Source organism: Anguilla anguilla, chromosome 15 (assembly GCF_013347855.1).
Source record: "Anguilla anguilla isolate fAngAng1 chromosome 15, fAngAng1.pri, whole genome shotgun sequence".
In the NCBI taxonomy this organism is placed as follows: domain Eukaryota; kingdom Metazoa; phylum Chordata; class Actinopteri; order Anguilliformes; family Anguillidae; genus Anguilla; species Anguilla anguilla.
Window position 1 is genome coordinate 36,616,073 of NC_049215.1, and position 19,384 is coordinate 36,635,456.

The 19,384-nt window shown below is 48.6% G+C and overlaps 2 protein-coding genes across 2 annotated transcripts in view; one reads left to right on the top strand and one right to left on the bottom strand.

Moving 5' to 3' along the window:
- Positions 1-16,725, bottom strand: part of vwa8 (von Willebrand factor A domain containing 8) — a 62,886-nt gene extending 46,161 nt beyond the window's left edge. The window contains 15 exon segments of the mRNA XM_035393594.1: positions 1,366-1,479; positions 1,780-1,940; positions 4,516-4,593; positions 5,010-5,126; positions 5,128-5,145; positions 6,564-6,695; positions 6,910-7,014; positions 7,580-7,688; positions 8,002-8,051; positions 8,237-8,401; positions 8,803-8,970; positions 13,041-13,151; positions 13,465-13,595; positions 14,636-14,713; positions 16,091-16,725. Coding sequence (XP_035249485.1) covers positions 1,366-1,479; positions 1,780-1,940; positions 4,516-4,593; positions 5,010-5,126; positions 5,128-5,145; positions 6,564-6,695; positions 6,910-7,014; positions 7,580-7,688; positions 8,002-8,051; positions 8,237-8,401; positions 8,803-8,970; positions 13,041-13,151; positions 13,465-13,595; positions 14,636-14,713; positions 16,091-16,229 — 1,676 coding nt within the window. The 5' untranslated portion in view covers positions 16,230-16,725.
- A 1,529-nt stretch (positions 16,726-18,254) lies between these two features.
- Positions 18,255-19,384, top strand: part of dgkh (diacylglycerol kinase, eta) — a 51,573-nt gene continuing 50,443 nt past the window's right edge. The window contains exon 1 of the mRNA XM_035393615.1: positions 18,255-18,497. Within this exon, the coding sequence (XP_035249506.1) occupies positions 18,450-18,497 (48 nt within the window). The 5' untranslated portion in view covers positions 18,255-18,449. The remainder of the gene's footprint in view (positions 18,498-19,384) is intronic.

The following is a 19,384-nucleotide window of genomic DNA, read 5'->3' on the forward strand; positions in this document are numbered from 1 at the left end:
TCTCCCTGACTTCAGGAACTCGCGCCTATTTTGGGCGCCGGGCCCAACCCGTCTGTCTCCGGGCGAACGGCGGTCGTACGGAGCGTAGGAGTTTACCGCGAACTCCGCGGCCAGTGACCCCGTCAGGCTGGGGCACAGGAGCGACCCCGTCAGGCTGGGGCACAGGAGCAACAGGATTGGGAGGAAGGGGGCCGAACCGCGACTGGCGGGGGGGGGCGTTATTCATAGGCCTGAGGTCATCTGCTGTTCTGGTCAGAAAGCTGGCAGTCTCTCCGCGGTGGAGAAAAAGATCCTTTTCTGACAGCGAGATGGCTCACAGTACAGCACAGGAAGTGCCACACGTGGTCCGTTACATGCGCAGCCACACACTAAGAACACTCACCGGTCGCTGTCCCACAAACACACGCACCTGCGAACTGTGATTGCAGGTACCATGAAAACAAAATCATTTTTAACTCACCCAGATCATGGCCTTAACATGTAGGCGATGAGGGAGATTAAATGAACAGAAAAAATTACGTATATCCTGAACAAACTTTAAGGCTCAAACCATCAGGCGCTCTCCACAAAATGTGAGTGTTATAGTCTGGGCACACAAAGTCTGGCATGAAGGAAAGGTAAGGTAAGGCTGTCCTTTATACAGCACATCATGAATGGCTGCTCTCTGTTAAACTGATGAAAGACTTTGTTGGGAGATCGATAAATGAATCTTTGAAAAGACTGCCCAAGTGAAAGTGCTGGTTTTGATTAACAGGCACACTGTGTCCCTCTCTGGCTCCTTCAACAGCTCCGCCCCCATCCACACACACCGGTCATCACCCTGTCCCCAACTAGGTCTGAGTGCAGTGGGGGGGGGCGCTGGGATCCCCAAATCAGCAGGAGGAAATACAGGTGATAATGCAGCTGGAACACACTCTCACACTCACTCTCACACAAACACACACATGGAAACGCACTCACTCTCTCACACACACACACACACACACACACACACACGCTGTTCCAGCGCTCCACCACCCCATGCTGGTACCAATTCCAAACCTCTCACCTGTGGAACCGACCCGCTCACTTAGTCAGAGCCTGCGACCCCCCCCCTCCCTCCCTCCCCCCCCTTCCTCCACCAGAACACAGTGCTTCTTCCACTCCACACCTGTGACTCCACCTGTGCAGAGGCCAGAGGGGCAGCACAGTGGCTCAGGAGCTGGTGCTCATGCTGCTGTACCTGAGGCTACGGTGCTTAACCTGAACCGCTGCAGTCAATGTAGGGGTGTGGCGGGGTGTAGGGGGGTGTCGGGGGGTGTGGCGAGGTGTGGGGGGTGTGGCGAGGTGTAGGGGGGTGTGGGGTGTGCGGGGGGGGGCTCATACCTCTCCTGCAGCTCCTGATCAGTCAGCTGCAGCTCCTCTTTCAGGGCCTGGTATCGGTCTGACCTCAGCAGTCGGGTCCCGTCATAGAGAGACAGCTCCCTGTCATGGATCAACCTGAGAGAGAGGAGCCACGAGGCCCTTTCCATGAGCAAACAGCAACGACTGGCTTACGACTACCTTATGACTGCCATACGACTACCTTACGACTGCCTTACCATAGAATTTATCTGCATGTCAGCCATGAGCAAACACCAACGACGGCCTTAGCATCACTGCATATTAATGTTTTGTTGTGTTTTTTGCAGTCTGATACTTTGCTGGAATCTCTTAACATCCTATGAGCCACTGGCAGGAGAGCAGGACTCTCATTGATTGGCAGTAAAGTTTGAGTGACAGCGGGCGGTCCTCTCTGACCTGGACAGCACGGCCAGGGTGCCCAGGTTGACCCGGTGGATTCCGTCCAGCAGGACCAGCCTGCCGTCCCGAGCGGCGCTGACCAGGGGGGAGGCCCTCCAGGCCGTGTCCCCGTTTGGGAGGGTGTACCTCTGCTGCAGCAGGTCCCGCGCCGTCATGTCCTGCCAGAGAGAAGCAGCGCGGTGAGGATAGGGGAGGGGCCGGGGGCAGGGGTGGGGCCTGGGGCGGGGCAGGGCACTGCGGTCAGGGAGGAAGGCTTGCGGGTTCGATTCCCAACTGGGGCACTGCCATGGCTGTTGTGCTTGAGCGAGGAACTTAATTTGAATCAGTAAAATATGCAGCTGTGTAAATGGACTGTATGCAAATTTGAATATACATTAATTGCTTCAGATAAGAGCGTCTGTCAAATGCTAAAACGTACACGCAATGTACAAGAGTATCTTACTGTAAGTGCTAAATACAGTGTAATGATCACATGTATGATTGCTTGAAATAAACCACTGTGTGCTGCATGTAAATGTACATGTATGAGTGTATTTGCTAAATGCTGAATGTAAAGAGAAGATCGTATGAAATGGACACGGCAGGGAAGGAGTGGGCGCTGGATGCTCATCGTGTCAAAAACAAGGCAACACAGACGACCCTGAGGAACAGGACATGCCTCGCGCTTAAACAGGAAGAATCCAGGGAAGCTCAACTCTCACCGACATGGACCATCACCAATCATAACAAATCACAAGCTTCTTTTAAGACTGTTTTCCAGGCGTAGGGATTTTACGGATGACACACACCGTTTAGTTTCAGTCAGTCACTGTTATTTATTTATCTCGAGTGGTAGTTTTTCAGAATCTGAATTTGCCTAAACCCTGCTTGCACCCTTTACACCCAGGCACACCCAGGCACTGAGTCACCACATTTAACGAACTGCTTCAGTTCAGCCAGATGACCTTTCCAACCCAGTCAGAACATCAGCGGCCAGAAGGAAGCAGGAACACAGCTCTTACTGCTGTCCTCTACATCCAGGCAGAAGCAAGACAGGCTTAAAAATATCAGGAAAAGTTATAGGATTATATAGAGTTACATAGCTATATAGATTCACTTACAGGATTTTATTTTAGCGTGTAATGTTTTATTTTATAACACACAGAGACTTTTTATTTCTTTAGTTATTTTGGGAACACGTTAGAAAACAAAAAAAAATGTGCAGATGTGATAAACTCTGGGCCTGTGGAATGAGTGTTCAGAATCAGTCCTCCTCAGTCCTCAGAATACAGAGACCCCACTCCCCACCCCCCCACCCCCCCCCAGCCCCCCTGCCCCCCCGTGTAAGACGCTTCCTCTTCCTGTCCCTAAATCAACAGCGGCCTGTAAGTTCCAGGCATTCCAGCGGGCACACGCTCCCCAGGTTTTACGACTCTAACTGCCGCCCAAATTTACGCTGCCCTGTCAGCAGCGCGTAGCGGTCCGTTTAAAGTGCTCCAGAACGAGGGCGGGCTCTGACGAGGAGCAGAAGTGCCCGTGGACGCACGCCCCGCGCCCGACACGCCTGACCCCGCGACCCTGCGACCCCGCGACCCCGCCGGCTCACACCTCATCAGGCGAAACGACTCTGCCAGCCGGGAAGGCGCGTTCCAGAAAAAGGGAAATTTTCATCTCTTCACTTCATGAGCCTCCCCTTCCCTCCACACCGCAGTGGTCTGTGATTACACCTGGGGGATCCATTCAGTGTCAGGACTGTATAACCAGAGCGCGTATTTTTATCCACATCTGAGAGCCAATTTATTATGTCCTACTTTAAAATGTGCTCAGAACATGTGATTAAAGGGAAATGCAGCAGACAAGCCAACAAGAGCCGGGTGACATTTCCACTTCATCCATTTACTGATCCTGACCTCACAGGAAACCCGCTTCAGGCCCCTTTTATTACAACTGCATGTGCGCCCCCGCGAACGCACTCCCGAAATATAATATATTACAGGCAAAACAGCCAACAGAGCCAGAGGTACAGAAGACAACCGTCGGCATTCTTATAACACATGTTCCCAAATTTACTGAAAGCAAAACAGAGAGTCTTCCTAAAGCCACAAGGAAAAGCTTTGGTGAAAAAAACAGAACGTGCAAACACGTAAGAAAGAGCTCAGATGAAAGGACTTCTATTTAAGGATGTTTTCTGCTCTGAAGAGATTCCTTCCTGCTTTGAGCAAACGTTCAGGGCAGTCCGGCTCAGAGTGACGAACACTGAGCACCGTCAGATCTCCACCCCCTTTCCCCTGCTTTTTTATTGGTGGAGATCAGGGTGATTGTCTACAATGACCTCACAGTACACAACCTCCCTGGTCACAAGGCTGTAGCGCAGACCAATCGCATCACAGGAAAAAACGTGTACAACTGCTGCAACGGCAGGACAGAAATGCCTGAGAAAAGTTCAGCTGAACTTTAGCACAGAAGAATCCCTCTGTGATTCCTTCCTGCCCGAACCAACGGAAACAGAGCATGCTCCTTTGCAAATAACACTGTTGGTATTGTAGGAGTTACACAGGCTGCTTCTCACAGCAGAGAACATTAATAAATAATGTGGATTGCAGAAGCCATTTTATCTTGTCACGCGTGTGCTGATATACGCGTGTGTCATAAATTCATTTGTTTTGTGGAATATCTTGGGTTTTTTTTTTTTGCTGTTAAAGGGAGATGCGCAGGGTTTGCTGTTAAAGGGAGATGCGCAGGGTTGGTCAGTACCTGATACAGCATTATGGGCTCAGTGATATACCCCAGCATCTCCGCAAATTCTCTGGCGATCACAGACTTGCCACAACCCTGAAAAGACGATGAGAACAAGGTTCAGTGTCAGGTCACATGATACCACAGAAAACAGCAGGGCTTCAATACGAAGATCAGTTTCCTGCATTGGTAACCATGGTAACATGCAATTTCTTGACAAAATCAATTATAATTAGCATTAGTGCCACGATGAACAGTAGTCGTAAATGTCATCTTGTAAATAGTTAATTAGTCTTTTAAATCGATTTCACAGCAGACTTATGGTGCACTGAGTGCACGTTCGATGCAAAAGATATTGAGTGTACCTTTGGGCCAATCAAACAGAGGTCTTTGACCAGGTGGGACTGAGTGTACCTTTGGGCCAATCAAACACAGGCCTTTGACCAGGTGGGACTGAGTGTACCTTTGGGCCAATCAAACACAGGTCTTTGACCAGGTGGGACTGAGTGTACCTTTGGGCCAATCAAACACAGGTCTTTGACCAGGTGGGACTGCATCATCTCAGCCAGTAGGCGGGTGTGGGTGGGGGTGCTGACGAACCCAGGGCTGCTGCCGGGGGGGGCGGGGGGGTCGAGTTCCAGCTGGGACCTGCGGGGTGGGTGAGGGGGGAGGGGAATGACTCGTTTCACTACATCCACCAAAACGTCTTTTCACTTCTACTCAAACCCAGGCCTATGAACGAACAAACAGTTCAGGAATTTAATGCTAGTTCACCATTCCGGAGTTCAGGGAAAAACCAAATTCATACTGCAGTTCATATTAATGCCTTAGTTCCAGGCCAAAATCAACTGAGAAAAAAAAGGCCTAATCTTCTAAGACAGTTCTTCTCCCTGATAGCCAAGCTCCTGAGCGGACATGAAGGGGGTGCGGACGAAACGGAGAACGCCTCCTCGCTGAGCTCATTCCAGCCTGTGCCCGCAGGCCCCGCGTGCCCCCGCACGGAACGTTCCGGCTACGCGGCCCCAACACGGCCCCAACATGGCCCCAACACAGCCCTAACGTGGCCCCAACGCGGCCCTAACACGCAGCCCTAACACGGCCCCAACACGGCCCTAACACGCAGACCAAACATGGCCCCAACACGGCCCTAACACAGCCCTAACGTGGCCCCAACACGGCCCTAAAACGGCCCCTAACACGGCCCCAACATGCAGCCCTAACACGCCCCTAACACGCCCCAACACGGCCCCAACACGGCCCCAACACAGCCCTAACACGGCCCTAACACGGCCCTAACACGCAGCCCCTAACACGCAGCCCTAACACGGCCCTAACACAGCCCTAACACGCAGCCCCTAACACGCAGCCCCTAACACACAGCCCTAACACGCAGCCCCTAACACGCAGCCCTAACACACAGCCCTAACACGCAGCCCCTAACACAGCCCTAACACAGCCCTAACACAGCCCTAACACACAGCCCTAACACGCAGCCCCTAACACACAGCCCTAACACACAGCCCCTAACACGCAGCCCTAACACACAGCCCTAACACGCAGCCCCTAACACGCAGCCCTAACACACAGCCCCTAACACGCAGCCCTAACACACAGCCCTAACACGCAGCCCCTAACACGCAGCCCCTAACACACAGCCCTAACGCGCAGCCCTAACGCGCAGCCCTAACACGCAGCCCTAACACAGCCCTAACACATTCATTCACCCTATTACATTCATTTTTTTTTTTTTTCTAACACAGCCCTAACACACAGCCCTAACGTGCAGCCCTAACACAGCCCTAACACAGCCCTAACATGGCCCTAACGCGCAGCCCTAACGTGCAGCCCTAACACAGCCCTAACACAGCCCTAACATGGCCCTAACGCGCAGCCCTAACGTGCAGCCCTAACACAGCCCTAACACAGCCCTAACATGGCCCTAACGCGCAGCCCTAACGTGCAGCCCTAACACAGCCCTAACACGGCCCTAACATGGCCCTAACGCGCAGCCCTGGCGCCGCGACCATGTGACCCGCAGCACTGGCGACCGCGCCGTCCAGCCCCACCTCGAAGGCGACGTCCTGGTCATTGACGCGCACGGTGACTGCGGCCCGGTCCGGCTGGTCTCCGGGGGCGGGTTCCACCTTAGAGACCGCGACAGCGGCCGGCTGCCGCCCAGAATCCAGGAGCTCGAACCGCTGAAAAGGAAGAGCCAGCACAGAGCAGTCACCTTCCAGCAGACCACCCTGCCCCTGTGCTGCACATTCAACTGCAGCCAGGAAAACCCACCAGGGCCAAACAACACAGTGAGGCCAGCCTGAGACTGGCTGAGAAACAGGCCAATGCTGTCCAGTCTGTCTTTGATTGGTTGAGAATCTGACCCCGTTTGTGAGCCATCTGTGATTGGCTGACCTTCAGCGTGTTCTCCACAGCCGTACGGCCCTCCTTGCCCAGCATGGCCTCATAGGGGTACACGGTCTGGACCAGCTCCTGGGACGATCTCATGGGGAACAGGTCCTGCGGGACAGCCGAAAACAGAACCACTGTCAACTCCAGGAGGAAGAACACTTCTCTAAAGCAACCAACTCAAATGATCATTCAACCAGCTCTGCATTCACACTGAGGTTACACTAAACACAGAGTTATCTGCTGGGTCCATTACAACATCATTCATGAAGGGTTCATGCTGAACATCTGTAGCTAGCAAAGCAACACAGAAGGCACTAGAACCCGTTATCAACCAGAACCTCCTCCTTGCATAAGAACATCACTACAGACACATCACTAATCCCCCCCACACACTCACCAGAACCCTGAGAACATCACTACAGACACATCACTAATCCCCCTCACTCACTAACCAGAACGCTGAGAACATCACTACTGACACATCACTAATCCCCCTCACTCACTAACCAGAACGCTGAGAACATCACTACTGACACATCACTAATCACCTCTCACACACTCACCAGAACCCTGAGAACATCACTACAGACACATCACTAATCCCCCTCACACACTCACCAGAACGCTGAGAACATCACTACTGACACATCTCTAATCCCCCTCACACACTCACCAGAACCCTCAGGGCCGCCGGCAGATTGTCCAGGGGAAAATCCGGCATCCCCAGGCTGGAGGACTCCTGGGAGCAGAGGGTGGTGCCAAAGGACAGGAGCTGAGACACCCTGAGTGCAGAACAGCAGAGAGATTAACCTGGGTGTAGGGTTGGGGGGGGTCAGGTGAACTACCCGAAAAACAGAGGGTTTGTTGCTTTTGTTACAGAGAGGACGTTGTGTCGGCACAGAATGATGCAGAACCAATGAAAAGACATGATCGAGATTGTGAAGGTGTAATTTTGTGACAAATCTCATCAGAGATTCAATTTCGCCCCTGCGGGAAGAGGTCTGATGAGCGGAATCATTGAAAGTGTTTAGTGGTGATGGGAATGTTCCGGGGCCGTTGCCCTCGGTTACTGGCACACAGCAGAACCGGTCTTACCTCTGAGGCTCCACGTTCGGCCCAATGCTGTACAGAACCTCCAGCTGATCCTGGAGAACAGGGGAGAGACACAGGGGGGTCATGCAGCAGAGATCACAGGGCTGTCTGAACCAGCGGGACGGGGGGGTGGGGGGTTGGGCGCACAGGGCTGTCTGAACCAGCAGGACAGGGGGGCATGGGGGGGGCTCACAGGGCTGTCTGAGCCAGCAGGACAGGGGGCCGAGGGGGGGCTCACCTTAAAAGGTAGGTAGTGCACGTCCCTGGCCTGGAATCGGGAGCGCAGAGGGGGGTCCAGGGGGTTCCCCGTGTATCGGGGGACCGGCAGCCCCAGAGCAATGACCCGGAAGTCCTCGCTCACCCGCACGATCTTCCACGCATCCAGCTCCTCTTTAGTGTGCTCCTGCAGAACCACTATAACTTACACCCCGTACACAAACAGAACCGCAGAACCACAGCAAACAGAACCGCTTTAGCGTGCTCCTGCACCCCGTACACAAACAGAACCACAGCACACACAACACAGGACTCACCAGCCGGACACAGACCCGCTATAATTTAAACTTCCAAAATCCCATTGAACTGTGATACTTGGCCAGGTATTGAAATGCATGTAAAATTTCTAGCAAATGCTAGCAGACCTAATCCAGGCTTGGATTAGGCTCAACAAATAGATCAGTCGTATGAAGCCTGTTTCTACATCACGTTCGCATGTCATTGGAGGTTCCCGAGGTAAAGCTCCAGTGGGAGGAGCCTCCAGGCATGTCACTCACAGGTCAGCTGACGCAGGTGGGCGTGGCTCACCTCCAGCAGCTTGTCGTAGCGCTGGGCAGACGTGAGGAACCGCCCGTCCTCCAGCTGCATCTCTCGGTTCTCCAGCAGGTTGTTCAGAACTGGCAGGACATTCCGCTCGGCCTTCTCCAGCCCCTCCAGAACCAGGATCCGGCCCTGCGTGGCGGCCCGAACGGCGCACTGCGGGACAGGGGCGGGGCGGGAGCGGGGCGGGGCGGGGCGGGGCGTCAGCCAATCTCACGGCCTCAGGGATGTTTCTCAAACGTCTTCCCCTGACAAAACACTCCGCTACACAACTCTAACAGAACGCTCTGCTACACAACTCTAACGGAACACTCTGCTACACAACTCTAACGGAACACTCCGCTACACAACTCTAACCGAACACTCCGCTACACAACTCTAACAAAACACTCCGCTACACAACTCTAACAGAACACTCTGCTACACAACTCCAACAGAACACTCTGCTACACAACTCTAACAGAACGCTCTGCTACACAACTCTAACAGAACACTCTGCTACACAACTCTAACAGAACACTCTGCTACACAACTCTAACGGAACGCTCTGCTACACAACTCTAACGGAACACTCTGCTACACAACTCTAACGGAACACTCTGCTACACAACTCTAACGGAACACTCTGCTACACAACTCTAACAGAACACTCTGCTACACAGCGCTAACGGAACACTCCGCTACACAACGCTAACGGAACACTCCGCTACACAACGCTAACGGAACACTCCGCTACACAACTCTAACGGAACTCACCATCAGCACCTCAGCCGAGCGCCCGCTGTCTCTGAACCGTTTTACTCGACGCTCACAGAGACCACCATTACATCACCGAGCTTCTGACGCCCCTATCGCTGAAGGCCTCACTGCTGGACTCCCTCTCACTGCCCCCGCTAAATTTAAAAGAGCCCGACAGCGACAGAAACTGCAACTCCTGCCAACCGACATCATTTCCTGTGAAATATACCGACTGACCCTGACAGATTTAAACACAGTCTAATGGATGTGAAACTTTTCTCCTCCAAGCTCATCTACGTTCATCGTGATTGTCGAGCAGTATAATTTATGTCAGCTTCACTGGCTAGCCTCCGAGAAAAAACATTTAGCAACAAGATCCCGGTTTGTAGTATTTCTAAAGCCTTTTCTAAATATCCTGTCCACAGCCCTAAATGTTTCATTTCCATTTTAGATGAATCTATTCCTTCCTTGGAACAAGTACAGTATTCTTATTCAGTCTACTGTTAAAGACACAACCGTGCAAACATACTGAAATCAAAGAGTGCTGACGTCAAAGAGAGGAAATTCTACACAGTCAGACGACCACAGAGCATCTTGCCATGTAATTACGCCTGATTCTGAGGGAAAAGGTCCTATAAAACTATGCCCAGATGCTCTAAAATTAACTGTAGATGTGTTCTCACAGTAGACACTATAATCACGTCATTGCTTCTATGCCAGGTTCACTGCAGCAGCCAGGCTGGGGAAAGCCACACTCCAGCACCGGTGAGACTCTGTCCAACAACCGGTGCATCTAGCACGACGTACACAGCCCTGACCCAATTCTGACCCCTCACTTCAGTTAACCCAGTAAGGTGTAAGATTACAAATGTGAGATCAGAATGTTGATAACTGAACATTCTAATGCTGATGATGTAACAACCACTGCCGGTGACTGAAAGCAGTGGAGTTCCAGAACACTGACTTAGAATGAGGAAAAAACATTCTGAAAAACCTGCTCTTCAAAGGGCCAAAAAAACAGAAAACATCAGGTCTGCTCCTGAACTGAAAGTTCCTCATTTTTTCAGATCAGGGCGGAATATTGTGGGAGTCAAACTCTTCACTCAATGGATCCATTTACTTATTAATGCATCACAGTTTTAATCTCTGAACCCACACAATGTCAGAGCTGTTCAAGGGTCTGTGTACTTTTGCAGACTACTCTACACCACATAATACACAACGTTTCATTTGTAGAAGGGTTACTTTGTTTTTATGGCTCACTGTCGTGTAGAAGTTAATGTGGTTAGATTTTGTTTGTGAAATAAGTGAAACTCTTGGAACAGTACTGAAATGACAAACCCAGCTACAATGCGTATGAAAAGCCTCCACTCTGCTCTGAGCAGGGCGCTTCAGGAGAAAGCAGGCCTCTCTCCAGCTTGCTCTTACGGGTGACACACATAGCTGGGAATCAATGTAGGACTCGGATCGGGAACACGTCCCTCTGGAGAAGACTGCCGAGAGACAGGCTCCTCCCACTTCCACTTCCACCAATAGGAGGGCCCATCCCCTGCCAGGCTGCTCCCATTGGCAGCTTCAGGAGACCCACACGACCCTTGAAAGTAGCACACTCTGAACCCCGGGAGAGATTCAGAAGTTCCTGGCATCAGAAAGAACCGTGGCTTCATCCCCATGCTCCATTTTCATTTTATTTATCCACTCATTTATTTATTAAATTCTCTCCTCACTGTTAACCTTACCGCTCAATCTAGGCCCTTTTACCAGTTTTTGCTCAAGTGGCATTAATCTGGATTTTTAACTAAAAACCCACAATGCAATGCCAAACTGAAAGGACAAACACTGCTTCACCTGCTCTGTTCCTCTCAAACAACATCCCTCATTCCCTCCATCCCTTCTTCCCTCCATTCCTCCACCCCCCCCCCCCCCCCCCCCATTCTACTGCTGCGAGTATCCTGTTTACACACTTTCCATTGTTGTGTTATTAATAACTGGAAAACCCAGCCTGAACCAGCACGATATTTGGCATCAGGAAAACATGGCAAGCTCTGCCAACTCCAAGTGAGATTCTCTGTGCAATGAAAACATCAATTAAAAAGGCAAAGACATAAAATCCACGGGTGGGAGTGGGGCAGGTGGCAGGGGCAATTAATTAAACTCTGGTTAGTCATAGCTGAGCAGAGGAGACCCAAATACCATTCCTTGCATTAATAACACAATCTATAATAAGAGCAACAGTCGGCAACAGAGTGGTTTCCATGGATACAATGACCACCTGGGCATTCTTTTTTTTTTAAATTTATAAAAGCAGATTTTCTATTATTGGTCAGATTAAAATACATATGGAAGGAAAAACTAATTTAAATTTGGCATCTCCTTCAGCCGTCTGGTGGGGGGCAAAGCGTTATCTATGCAATGGAGGTTGTTTTGATCTCTGGAACTACAACTCAGAAAGAACTACATTTCCCTGAACAACAAATGCACCCAGCTAAAACAGCTGTTCATTTGTGCTTATAAGCTGCAGCAAGCAACAGATAGGTATAAGTCCTGAGAAAGGGTGAGACTCCTTACACACAATACGTTTTTTTAATTGAATAATGTATGCACACTAATAACTTTCCTGTAGATGTTTCAGAGTTAGCCAGGAGGGCTAATCCTCATCTTTAGTCCCCGGCCGGCATGTCTCTGGACTGTGGGAGTGCGCTGCGCTGACCACTGCGCAACACCCATATTATGTACATCTGGGCCAATTATTTATAATTGGACCAAAGTATTTATAGCATGTAAACAATTAGGCGACTGTCAGATCCTGTTCATCAGTCAGCAAATTATAAGCCCATCGTCTTGGTGATCTAGTTTATCCATGTAGGGCAAGAGTGACCCGTTTGAGCTTTACTGTCCCTTGTGAATCACACCAAAGAAACTATAGCTCAAGTCTGGCTACCTGGGTTGATAACTGTTTGGGATCAAACCAAAGCTGGCCATTTTTACCTTTCTCTAAGGAATTTGAGCACTTATTCCAGGTGAGAGAGTACGCTCTTATTCCAGGTGAGAGAGTACGCTCTTATTCCAGGTGAGAGAGTACGCTCTTATTGCAGGAGAGAGTATGCTGTTATGTCAGGTGAGAGAGTACGCTCTTATTGCAGGTGAGAGAGTACGCTCTTATTGCAGGTGAGAGAGTATGCTGTTATTGCAGGTGAGAGAGTACGCTCTTATTGCAGGTGAGAGAGTACGCTCTTATTGCAGGTGAGAGAGTATGCTGTTATGTCAGGTGAGAGAGTATGCGGTTATGTCAGGTGAGAGAGTATGCTGTTATGTCAGGTGAGAGAGTACGCTCTTATTGCAGGTGAGAGAGTACGCTCTTATTGCAGGTGAGAGAGTATGCTGTTATGTCAGGTGAGAGAGTATGCTGTTATTGCAGGTGAGAGAGTACGCTGTTATGTCAGGTGAGTGCACGCGGCGGCCGCCATGTTTGTGGGGGGGGGCCTTGCCTGGTCGATGTAGAAGGCGGTCCCGGCCCGGATCTCCCGCCGCTGCTTCAGGTCCGTTTCCGTGGTGTCGCGCGACAGCGCCACGTACTCCACCTCCCGCTTCGTCAGCTCCTGCACCCGCCAGACCAGCCTCAGCATGTTACCGTCACAACCAGTCCGCTCAGCCCCGACCCCCGACCCCCGACCCCCCACGTTACAGTCACAACCAGTCCGCTCAGCCCCCAGCCCCCAGCCCCCCACCCCACGTTACCATCACAACCACTCCCCCACCCCACGTTACCGTCACAACCATTCCCCCACCCCACGTTACCGTCATAACCATTCCCACACCCCACGTTACCATCACAACCAGTCCCCTCACCCCCGACCCCCCACCTTGCCACCCCCCACCCATGATTCCGGAGGCGGGTCAGGACTGCTTTACCAGGTACTGCATGGCGATGGAGCGGCGGAGGGGGCCGGGGGGGCCGATGAGGAAGACATCCTGCCCCAGCAGGTCCTTCTGCATGATCCAGCGCAGGTGCTGGGCCACCGTCTGCGGCATGGAGCCCGTCACTGCCAGAGAAACAACACCCCAACACCCAATCAGCCCAACACCCATCACCCCATCAGCCCAACAGCCCAACACCCAATCAGCCCAACACCCCAACACCCAATCAGCCCAACACCCCATCAGCCCAGCCCCATGCAGGACATGCAACAACACCTCATCAACCCAGCACCCAATCAGCCCAACAACACATCAGCCCAACACCTCATCAACCCAGCACCCAATCAGCCCAACAACACATCAGCCCAACATCCATCAGCCCAGCACCCCATCAGCCCAACAACCCATCAGCCCAACAGCCCAACACCCAAACACCCCATCAGCCCAACACCCATCACCCCATCACCCCATCAGCCCAGCACCCCATCAGCCCAGCCCCATGCAGGACATGCAACAACACCTCATCAACCCAGCACCCAATCAACCCAACACCCATCAGCCCAACATCCATCAGCCCAGCACCCCATCAGCCCAACACCCCAACACCCATCAGCCCAACATCCATCAGCCCAGCACCCCATCAGCCCAACAACCCATTGGCCCAGCCCCATGCAGGACACACCACAGAATCACAGGGGATTGATCCATACTGTGCAACACACTTTACTCAAGATTCACAGGGGATTGATCCTTACTGTACAGCACACTTTACTCAAGATTCACAGGGGATTGATTGATCCTTACTGTACAGCACACATTGTTAAAGATTCACAGGGGATTGATTGATCCTTACTGTACAGCACACATTGCTAAAGATTCACAGGGGATTGATCTTTACTGTACAGCACACTTTACTCAAGATTCACAGGGGATTGATCCTTACTGTACAGCACACATTGCTAAAGATTCACAGGGGACTAATCCTTACTGTACAGCACACATTACTAAAGATTCACAGGGGATTGATCCTTACTGTACAGCACACTTTACTCAAGATCCACAGGGGATTGATCCTTACTGTACAGCACACTTTACTAAAGATTCACAGGGGATTGATCCTGTGAACCCGAAAGCGTTGTGTCTCTAACAGGGTCGGCGGACTCACTGTGCTTCACGGGCACGAGCTCCGGGTTCCGAGGGGCTTTCAGCCGGAATGAGAGTTCCCCTATTTTTACAGTGTCGCCTGCAGGAGAGAAGAAAACACACTGTTTACTATAGAGCCCAGCAATCCATGCACACAGCTACACGCGCAACTCAACGAAAAGGGCAGATTGAGTTACTTAAATGGACTACATTACATTACGTTACAGGCAACTGGCAGACACTCTTCTCCAGAGTGGCTTACACCAAGAGGTGACTAAGTGGCTTCAGATGTTTCCAGTTATCTAAAATGTCAAAAATGTTTGCCATTGCGAAAAACAATGACTGTACACATTCTAGAACTGAAAGATCACCCTGTCAGGGTTCAAATTTTTTGATGTGACCAAGGAGTCAAGGCTTCACTGTAAAATCTGAACAGAAATTACAAAACGACTTAACATCTCTGTTTAACATTATTTACATGAGACCAAATTAAATGTCCCATTCCACTCAGGACTGAGAATCCAAAGCAGGGTGGGAGAGTCCCAGAGTAGGTTACTTTGTCTTGATGAGGCAGATTTCATGTTCTGCAGTATATTCTACACAAGCTCATCTCTGTACTCTCGCTCAGTTTGAAAAGCCGGGTTATTTTCACTCGAGTTCACCAGTAGATCTTGTACAAGATTAAGCAATAATTCAATCACACAAACTTAGTCTATTAAAGGCAATCAAATTAAACCCATCCAGATGAATCCGTATCTCTGTCAGTTCTGTTTTATGACACATTCATGGTTATTTTTAAACTGCTTTAATTATATTCTGCTTAATTAACTGCATTAAAACCGTGGGGACTAAAGTTGGAAATAGGATTCCTTTCAATGGGCACTTGATCTTTTTAAAATCCTGTTTCTTTAATTTTTCAAACTTTAAGAGCTTTAAGTTTTGTTTTTTGGATTGGGGGGAGCTTGGTTTGATTTAATGGCATATACCCTTAACACTGGCTATGTACATTTGATCGAATCGAGGGGATTCCGTTGGACCACCCTAACCCTAACCCTCAGCGACACCAGCAGTACCATCAACAGAATGAGCAACAGAATCTGCCCAGTATGTCTTTAACTCTGAACCAGTACATTAGCTAGCTAATATGAAATACAATCGATTTCACAGCTGATTAAACGTTGCAAGTTTCGATGTGTACTAATGAGTAACACTTAAAAAAAACGTACGTGTGTCGATCTTAAAACCAAATCTGCATTTTCACAACCATTAGTTTCACAACACGCTTCAAAACATTATCTCTGAAACAAACTGCATTTCAAGGGTCAAAGGTACAAATATGAACACGGTCTGTAGCCTGTTAGCTAGCCAGTTAGCTGCTCACTGTCGCAAGATGGCTATTCCTGAAATGCAGTTGAATAAACAAATAAATATTTCAAAGAACACTACGATGACAGAACTGTAAGGCAGATGTAACTACCTGAAGAAGTGTTCAAAAGTTTGACCTCATGTGTTCTACACGTCCAGCCACCTTTTCCCAAAACAGATCCTAAAATATTCCTAATTCTTCTCGCTGCAACAGCAGCTGCTGTGCCTCCGTAAAGAACCCGCGACTGCATTATAAAATTCTGATCTCACAGAAATCAATACTTTAAATAAAATATTCTTATTCTTTACGCGTCGTCATGATGATTTCATAGTTGCTTACTACTCCTCTTCTACCAGAGGACGATAATAGACGCTGGACCAATTATGTCCGACACCAAACTGTTCCGTCAATAAGTCAAATGACAAAATTGTGTTCCTACTGCTCAGTATGTAATTTCTAAATAACTGTTAAACTAAAATAAATAAATAAACAAATAAATAAATAAATAAAATCCCGACACGCGAATTCTAAATAGCAGTTACTAAAGTCTATCCACAGGAAAAAAAGATAAAGAGTAGGCCAAGACCACCTCAGGATAGTAAAAAAAACAAGTGGAAATCAGTGCATACAGGCATGAATACAAAAGACACGCCAGAAAAAAAACTGAAGGATTCTTTCAGTGGGCTAAATCTGTTTTAGCTAACACAGGTAGGATACGCAAGTATTCACGTGGGGACAGGGTGCGGCGTAATGCATGTCAGCATTATTGGCTGCAACATTTAAAGGTGCATTATCACGTGTGGTGACGTCTGCCAGGTGTGGAACTGAAGAACTGCATGATAATGTAAAAACTTGTTCCGTTAAAAATAGCTGTTTAACTGTTACAGCATGTTCACGTGCATACTAACGTAGCATGTCTTGTTTTGCTCATAATATTTTTGAACTGTAATACCTGTTAAAACACTGCCCAAGAACCAACATTGTAATTAATTGGTTCAATTAAACAAGCAGGACTGTTTTCAACATGGTTTGTATTCCTCAAAATTGGCTGGTGCCACATGTATAGGAAGGTGCACGACTGAGTTTCTGCGGCTTTACCACAGCAGGACGAGAGGGTTGCACTGACGACATACCGGCAGCAGCAGCAAACCACGTGACAGAAACTCTATGTTCACCTGCACCATTGCTCTCATTTCTGATACACCTTTGATAGACTACTTTAAATTGTACGAGGTGGACTTGTGAGGCTTGAGAGTATGAAGTTAGCAGATAATTCTTTCAATTTACCGGTCTAATGATGATGCAATTAATTTTTCCATATGTATTTTTAAACACGTGTAATGTAAAATAAATAAATAAAAACACAAAAGTAATGTCAATCACATAAAAATGCCACAGCTGCTGACTGGGGAACTCAGTCATCCTGCTTCATGAAAACCCCCCTGTTCTCTTCCAAAAAATTACATTTTAGTATTTAGCAGATGCTCTCACAGAGGTTCACACAGCTTGCATTCCTAACATACAGTCCATTTACTCAGCTGGATCTCTACTGAAGCAGTTTGGGTGAAGCTGCTCAGGTGAAGGTAAAAGTATGCTGCTCAAGGGTACAGTGGCAGTGCCCTGGGAATGGAACTCGGGAGTACGCATGCCCCATTCTCAGCCATGGTGGCATTAGAAGGGATTTTGGGAGAGAGAGTATTGGAATATTTAAGGATGACCAGCAAAGAAAACATGACCAAAAATGTTATTCAATGCAATACCAAAGTTAGCCATTCCCTTTAAGGAGCAGAGACTGCATACACACCCTTTCAGGGGGATGTTCCATACGAATCACAAAAGGGGCAGAAATCCTTCAGGGTCAAGCTCTGATAAGGAAAGGAATAATTCTGTACACAGTGGCTATTAATACACCTAATGGCAGTTATTTAATTACTACAATTAAAAAACTAAATATGAATCCCACCTATACATATAAACATATTTGATACAAACCATAAAGCAAATTGTTAAATGCAAACAAACAGTGGCACATGAACCATTGCCCTGCAGCTTTCATGAGTGTAGCTACCTCTTCTGGAAACTGTAACTAGAATCATATATTATAAATTCAAAGTAGTTATGTTACTACGCTACTGATTGTTATTTTTAATGTATTATTAGTTGTCGCGTGTAACTGATAAAGGGGAAAATAGCTCGCATGTCTCCTACAAACGAATGACGTCATGGACATCGCTTCTGCTCCTTATACGGGCTGACATTTATCACGTGGAGGGAAGGCTCAGCCCTCGGAGGACCCGAGCGAAGGCGCAGAGGTAAAGCGAAGGAGGCTGAGAAAAATAAGTAGCTACCTGTCTGCCGACGTCGAGCCAGATGCGCAATTTTATGACTAGAAGGCAGCGGTAACAACAGACGAATCCTTCTTAGCACATAGCGCACTTTTTGCCAAGGCGGATCAATTTGGATAGAGACAATGGAAGATGTCTACCACTATACTCGAAGCCCCGTTTGGGAAGAACTGGTCAGTATCACTGTATTCTACTGGAAGGAAGTCTGGCGAACTTTTCTCTACGTTCTGCTGTGCGCGAAATGTTATGTCTGGACAGCGTATCTACGGCGTGCTGTTGTTACTGAGGCTCACAAACTTATTTTGAAGTCCAGAAGGTGTCTTACAGACGTTTTGCTGTGTTAGTGTAACAACAGACATCTGAAAAGTCAATGTATTGGTATAGCAGTCTGAATATTAGATCGCATAAACCAGACAGACTATAATAACTGTATTTATGTTTAAGAAGCGCAAGAAAAAGTTTTTTAATTTTTAAAAAAGTAATGCACTATAACCGTCGCCTGTACTTCCCTTGTGTGACTGCAGCTCGGCAATGACAAATGATGATTCATGCAAAGTAAATTCACATTTGATTTCAGACGGAAAATGTAAGGATTATACGAAATAAAATGAATGGGCTATGCCATGAAATATTATTTCTTGTTCATATCTAGTTCTAATGCATTTATCATAATTGGTCTGTGTCACAATATGAGTAAAATAGTGTCCCCCTTCCTGAAGACGCGAACCGGTTCAGCGTAGAATGTTTTCCTGACTATCCTGAACGGAGTGTTTATAAACACAAATGAGAGTTTGTGTTGCCTTCGAACTTAAACTGCATATGTAACGAACGAATATATGACTGTGGGTCAAAATTGGTCAATACAATTTACAATCGTGACATTTTTACCGAAGAAACCAGAAGTGTTCATTTAACTAAATGAGTTTATACGAGTTAAGGGTGGATCAAATAGCTACTCTATCAGAGTTAGCTTAACACTGGGTATGGTTGGCTTTAGTGTAGGGTACACGTGCGTGGTTTCGCAGAAAATAATTCAAAATATATGTGTAACCTCCTAGCT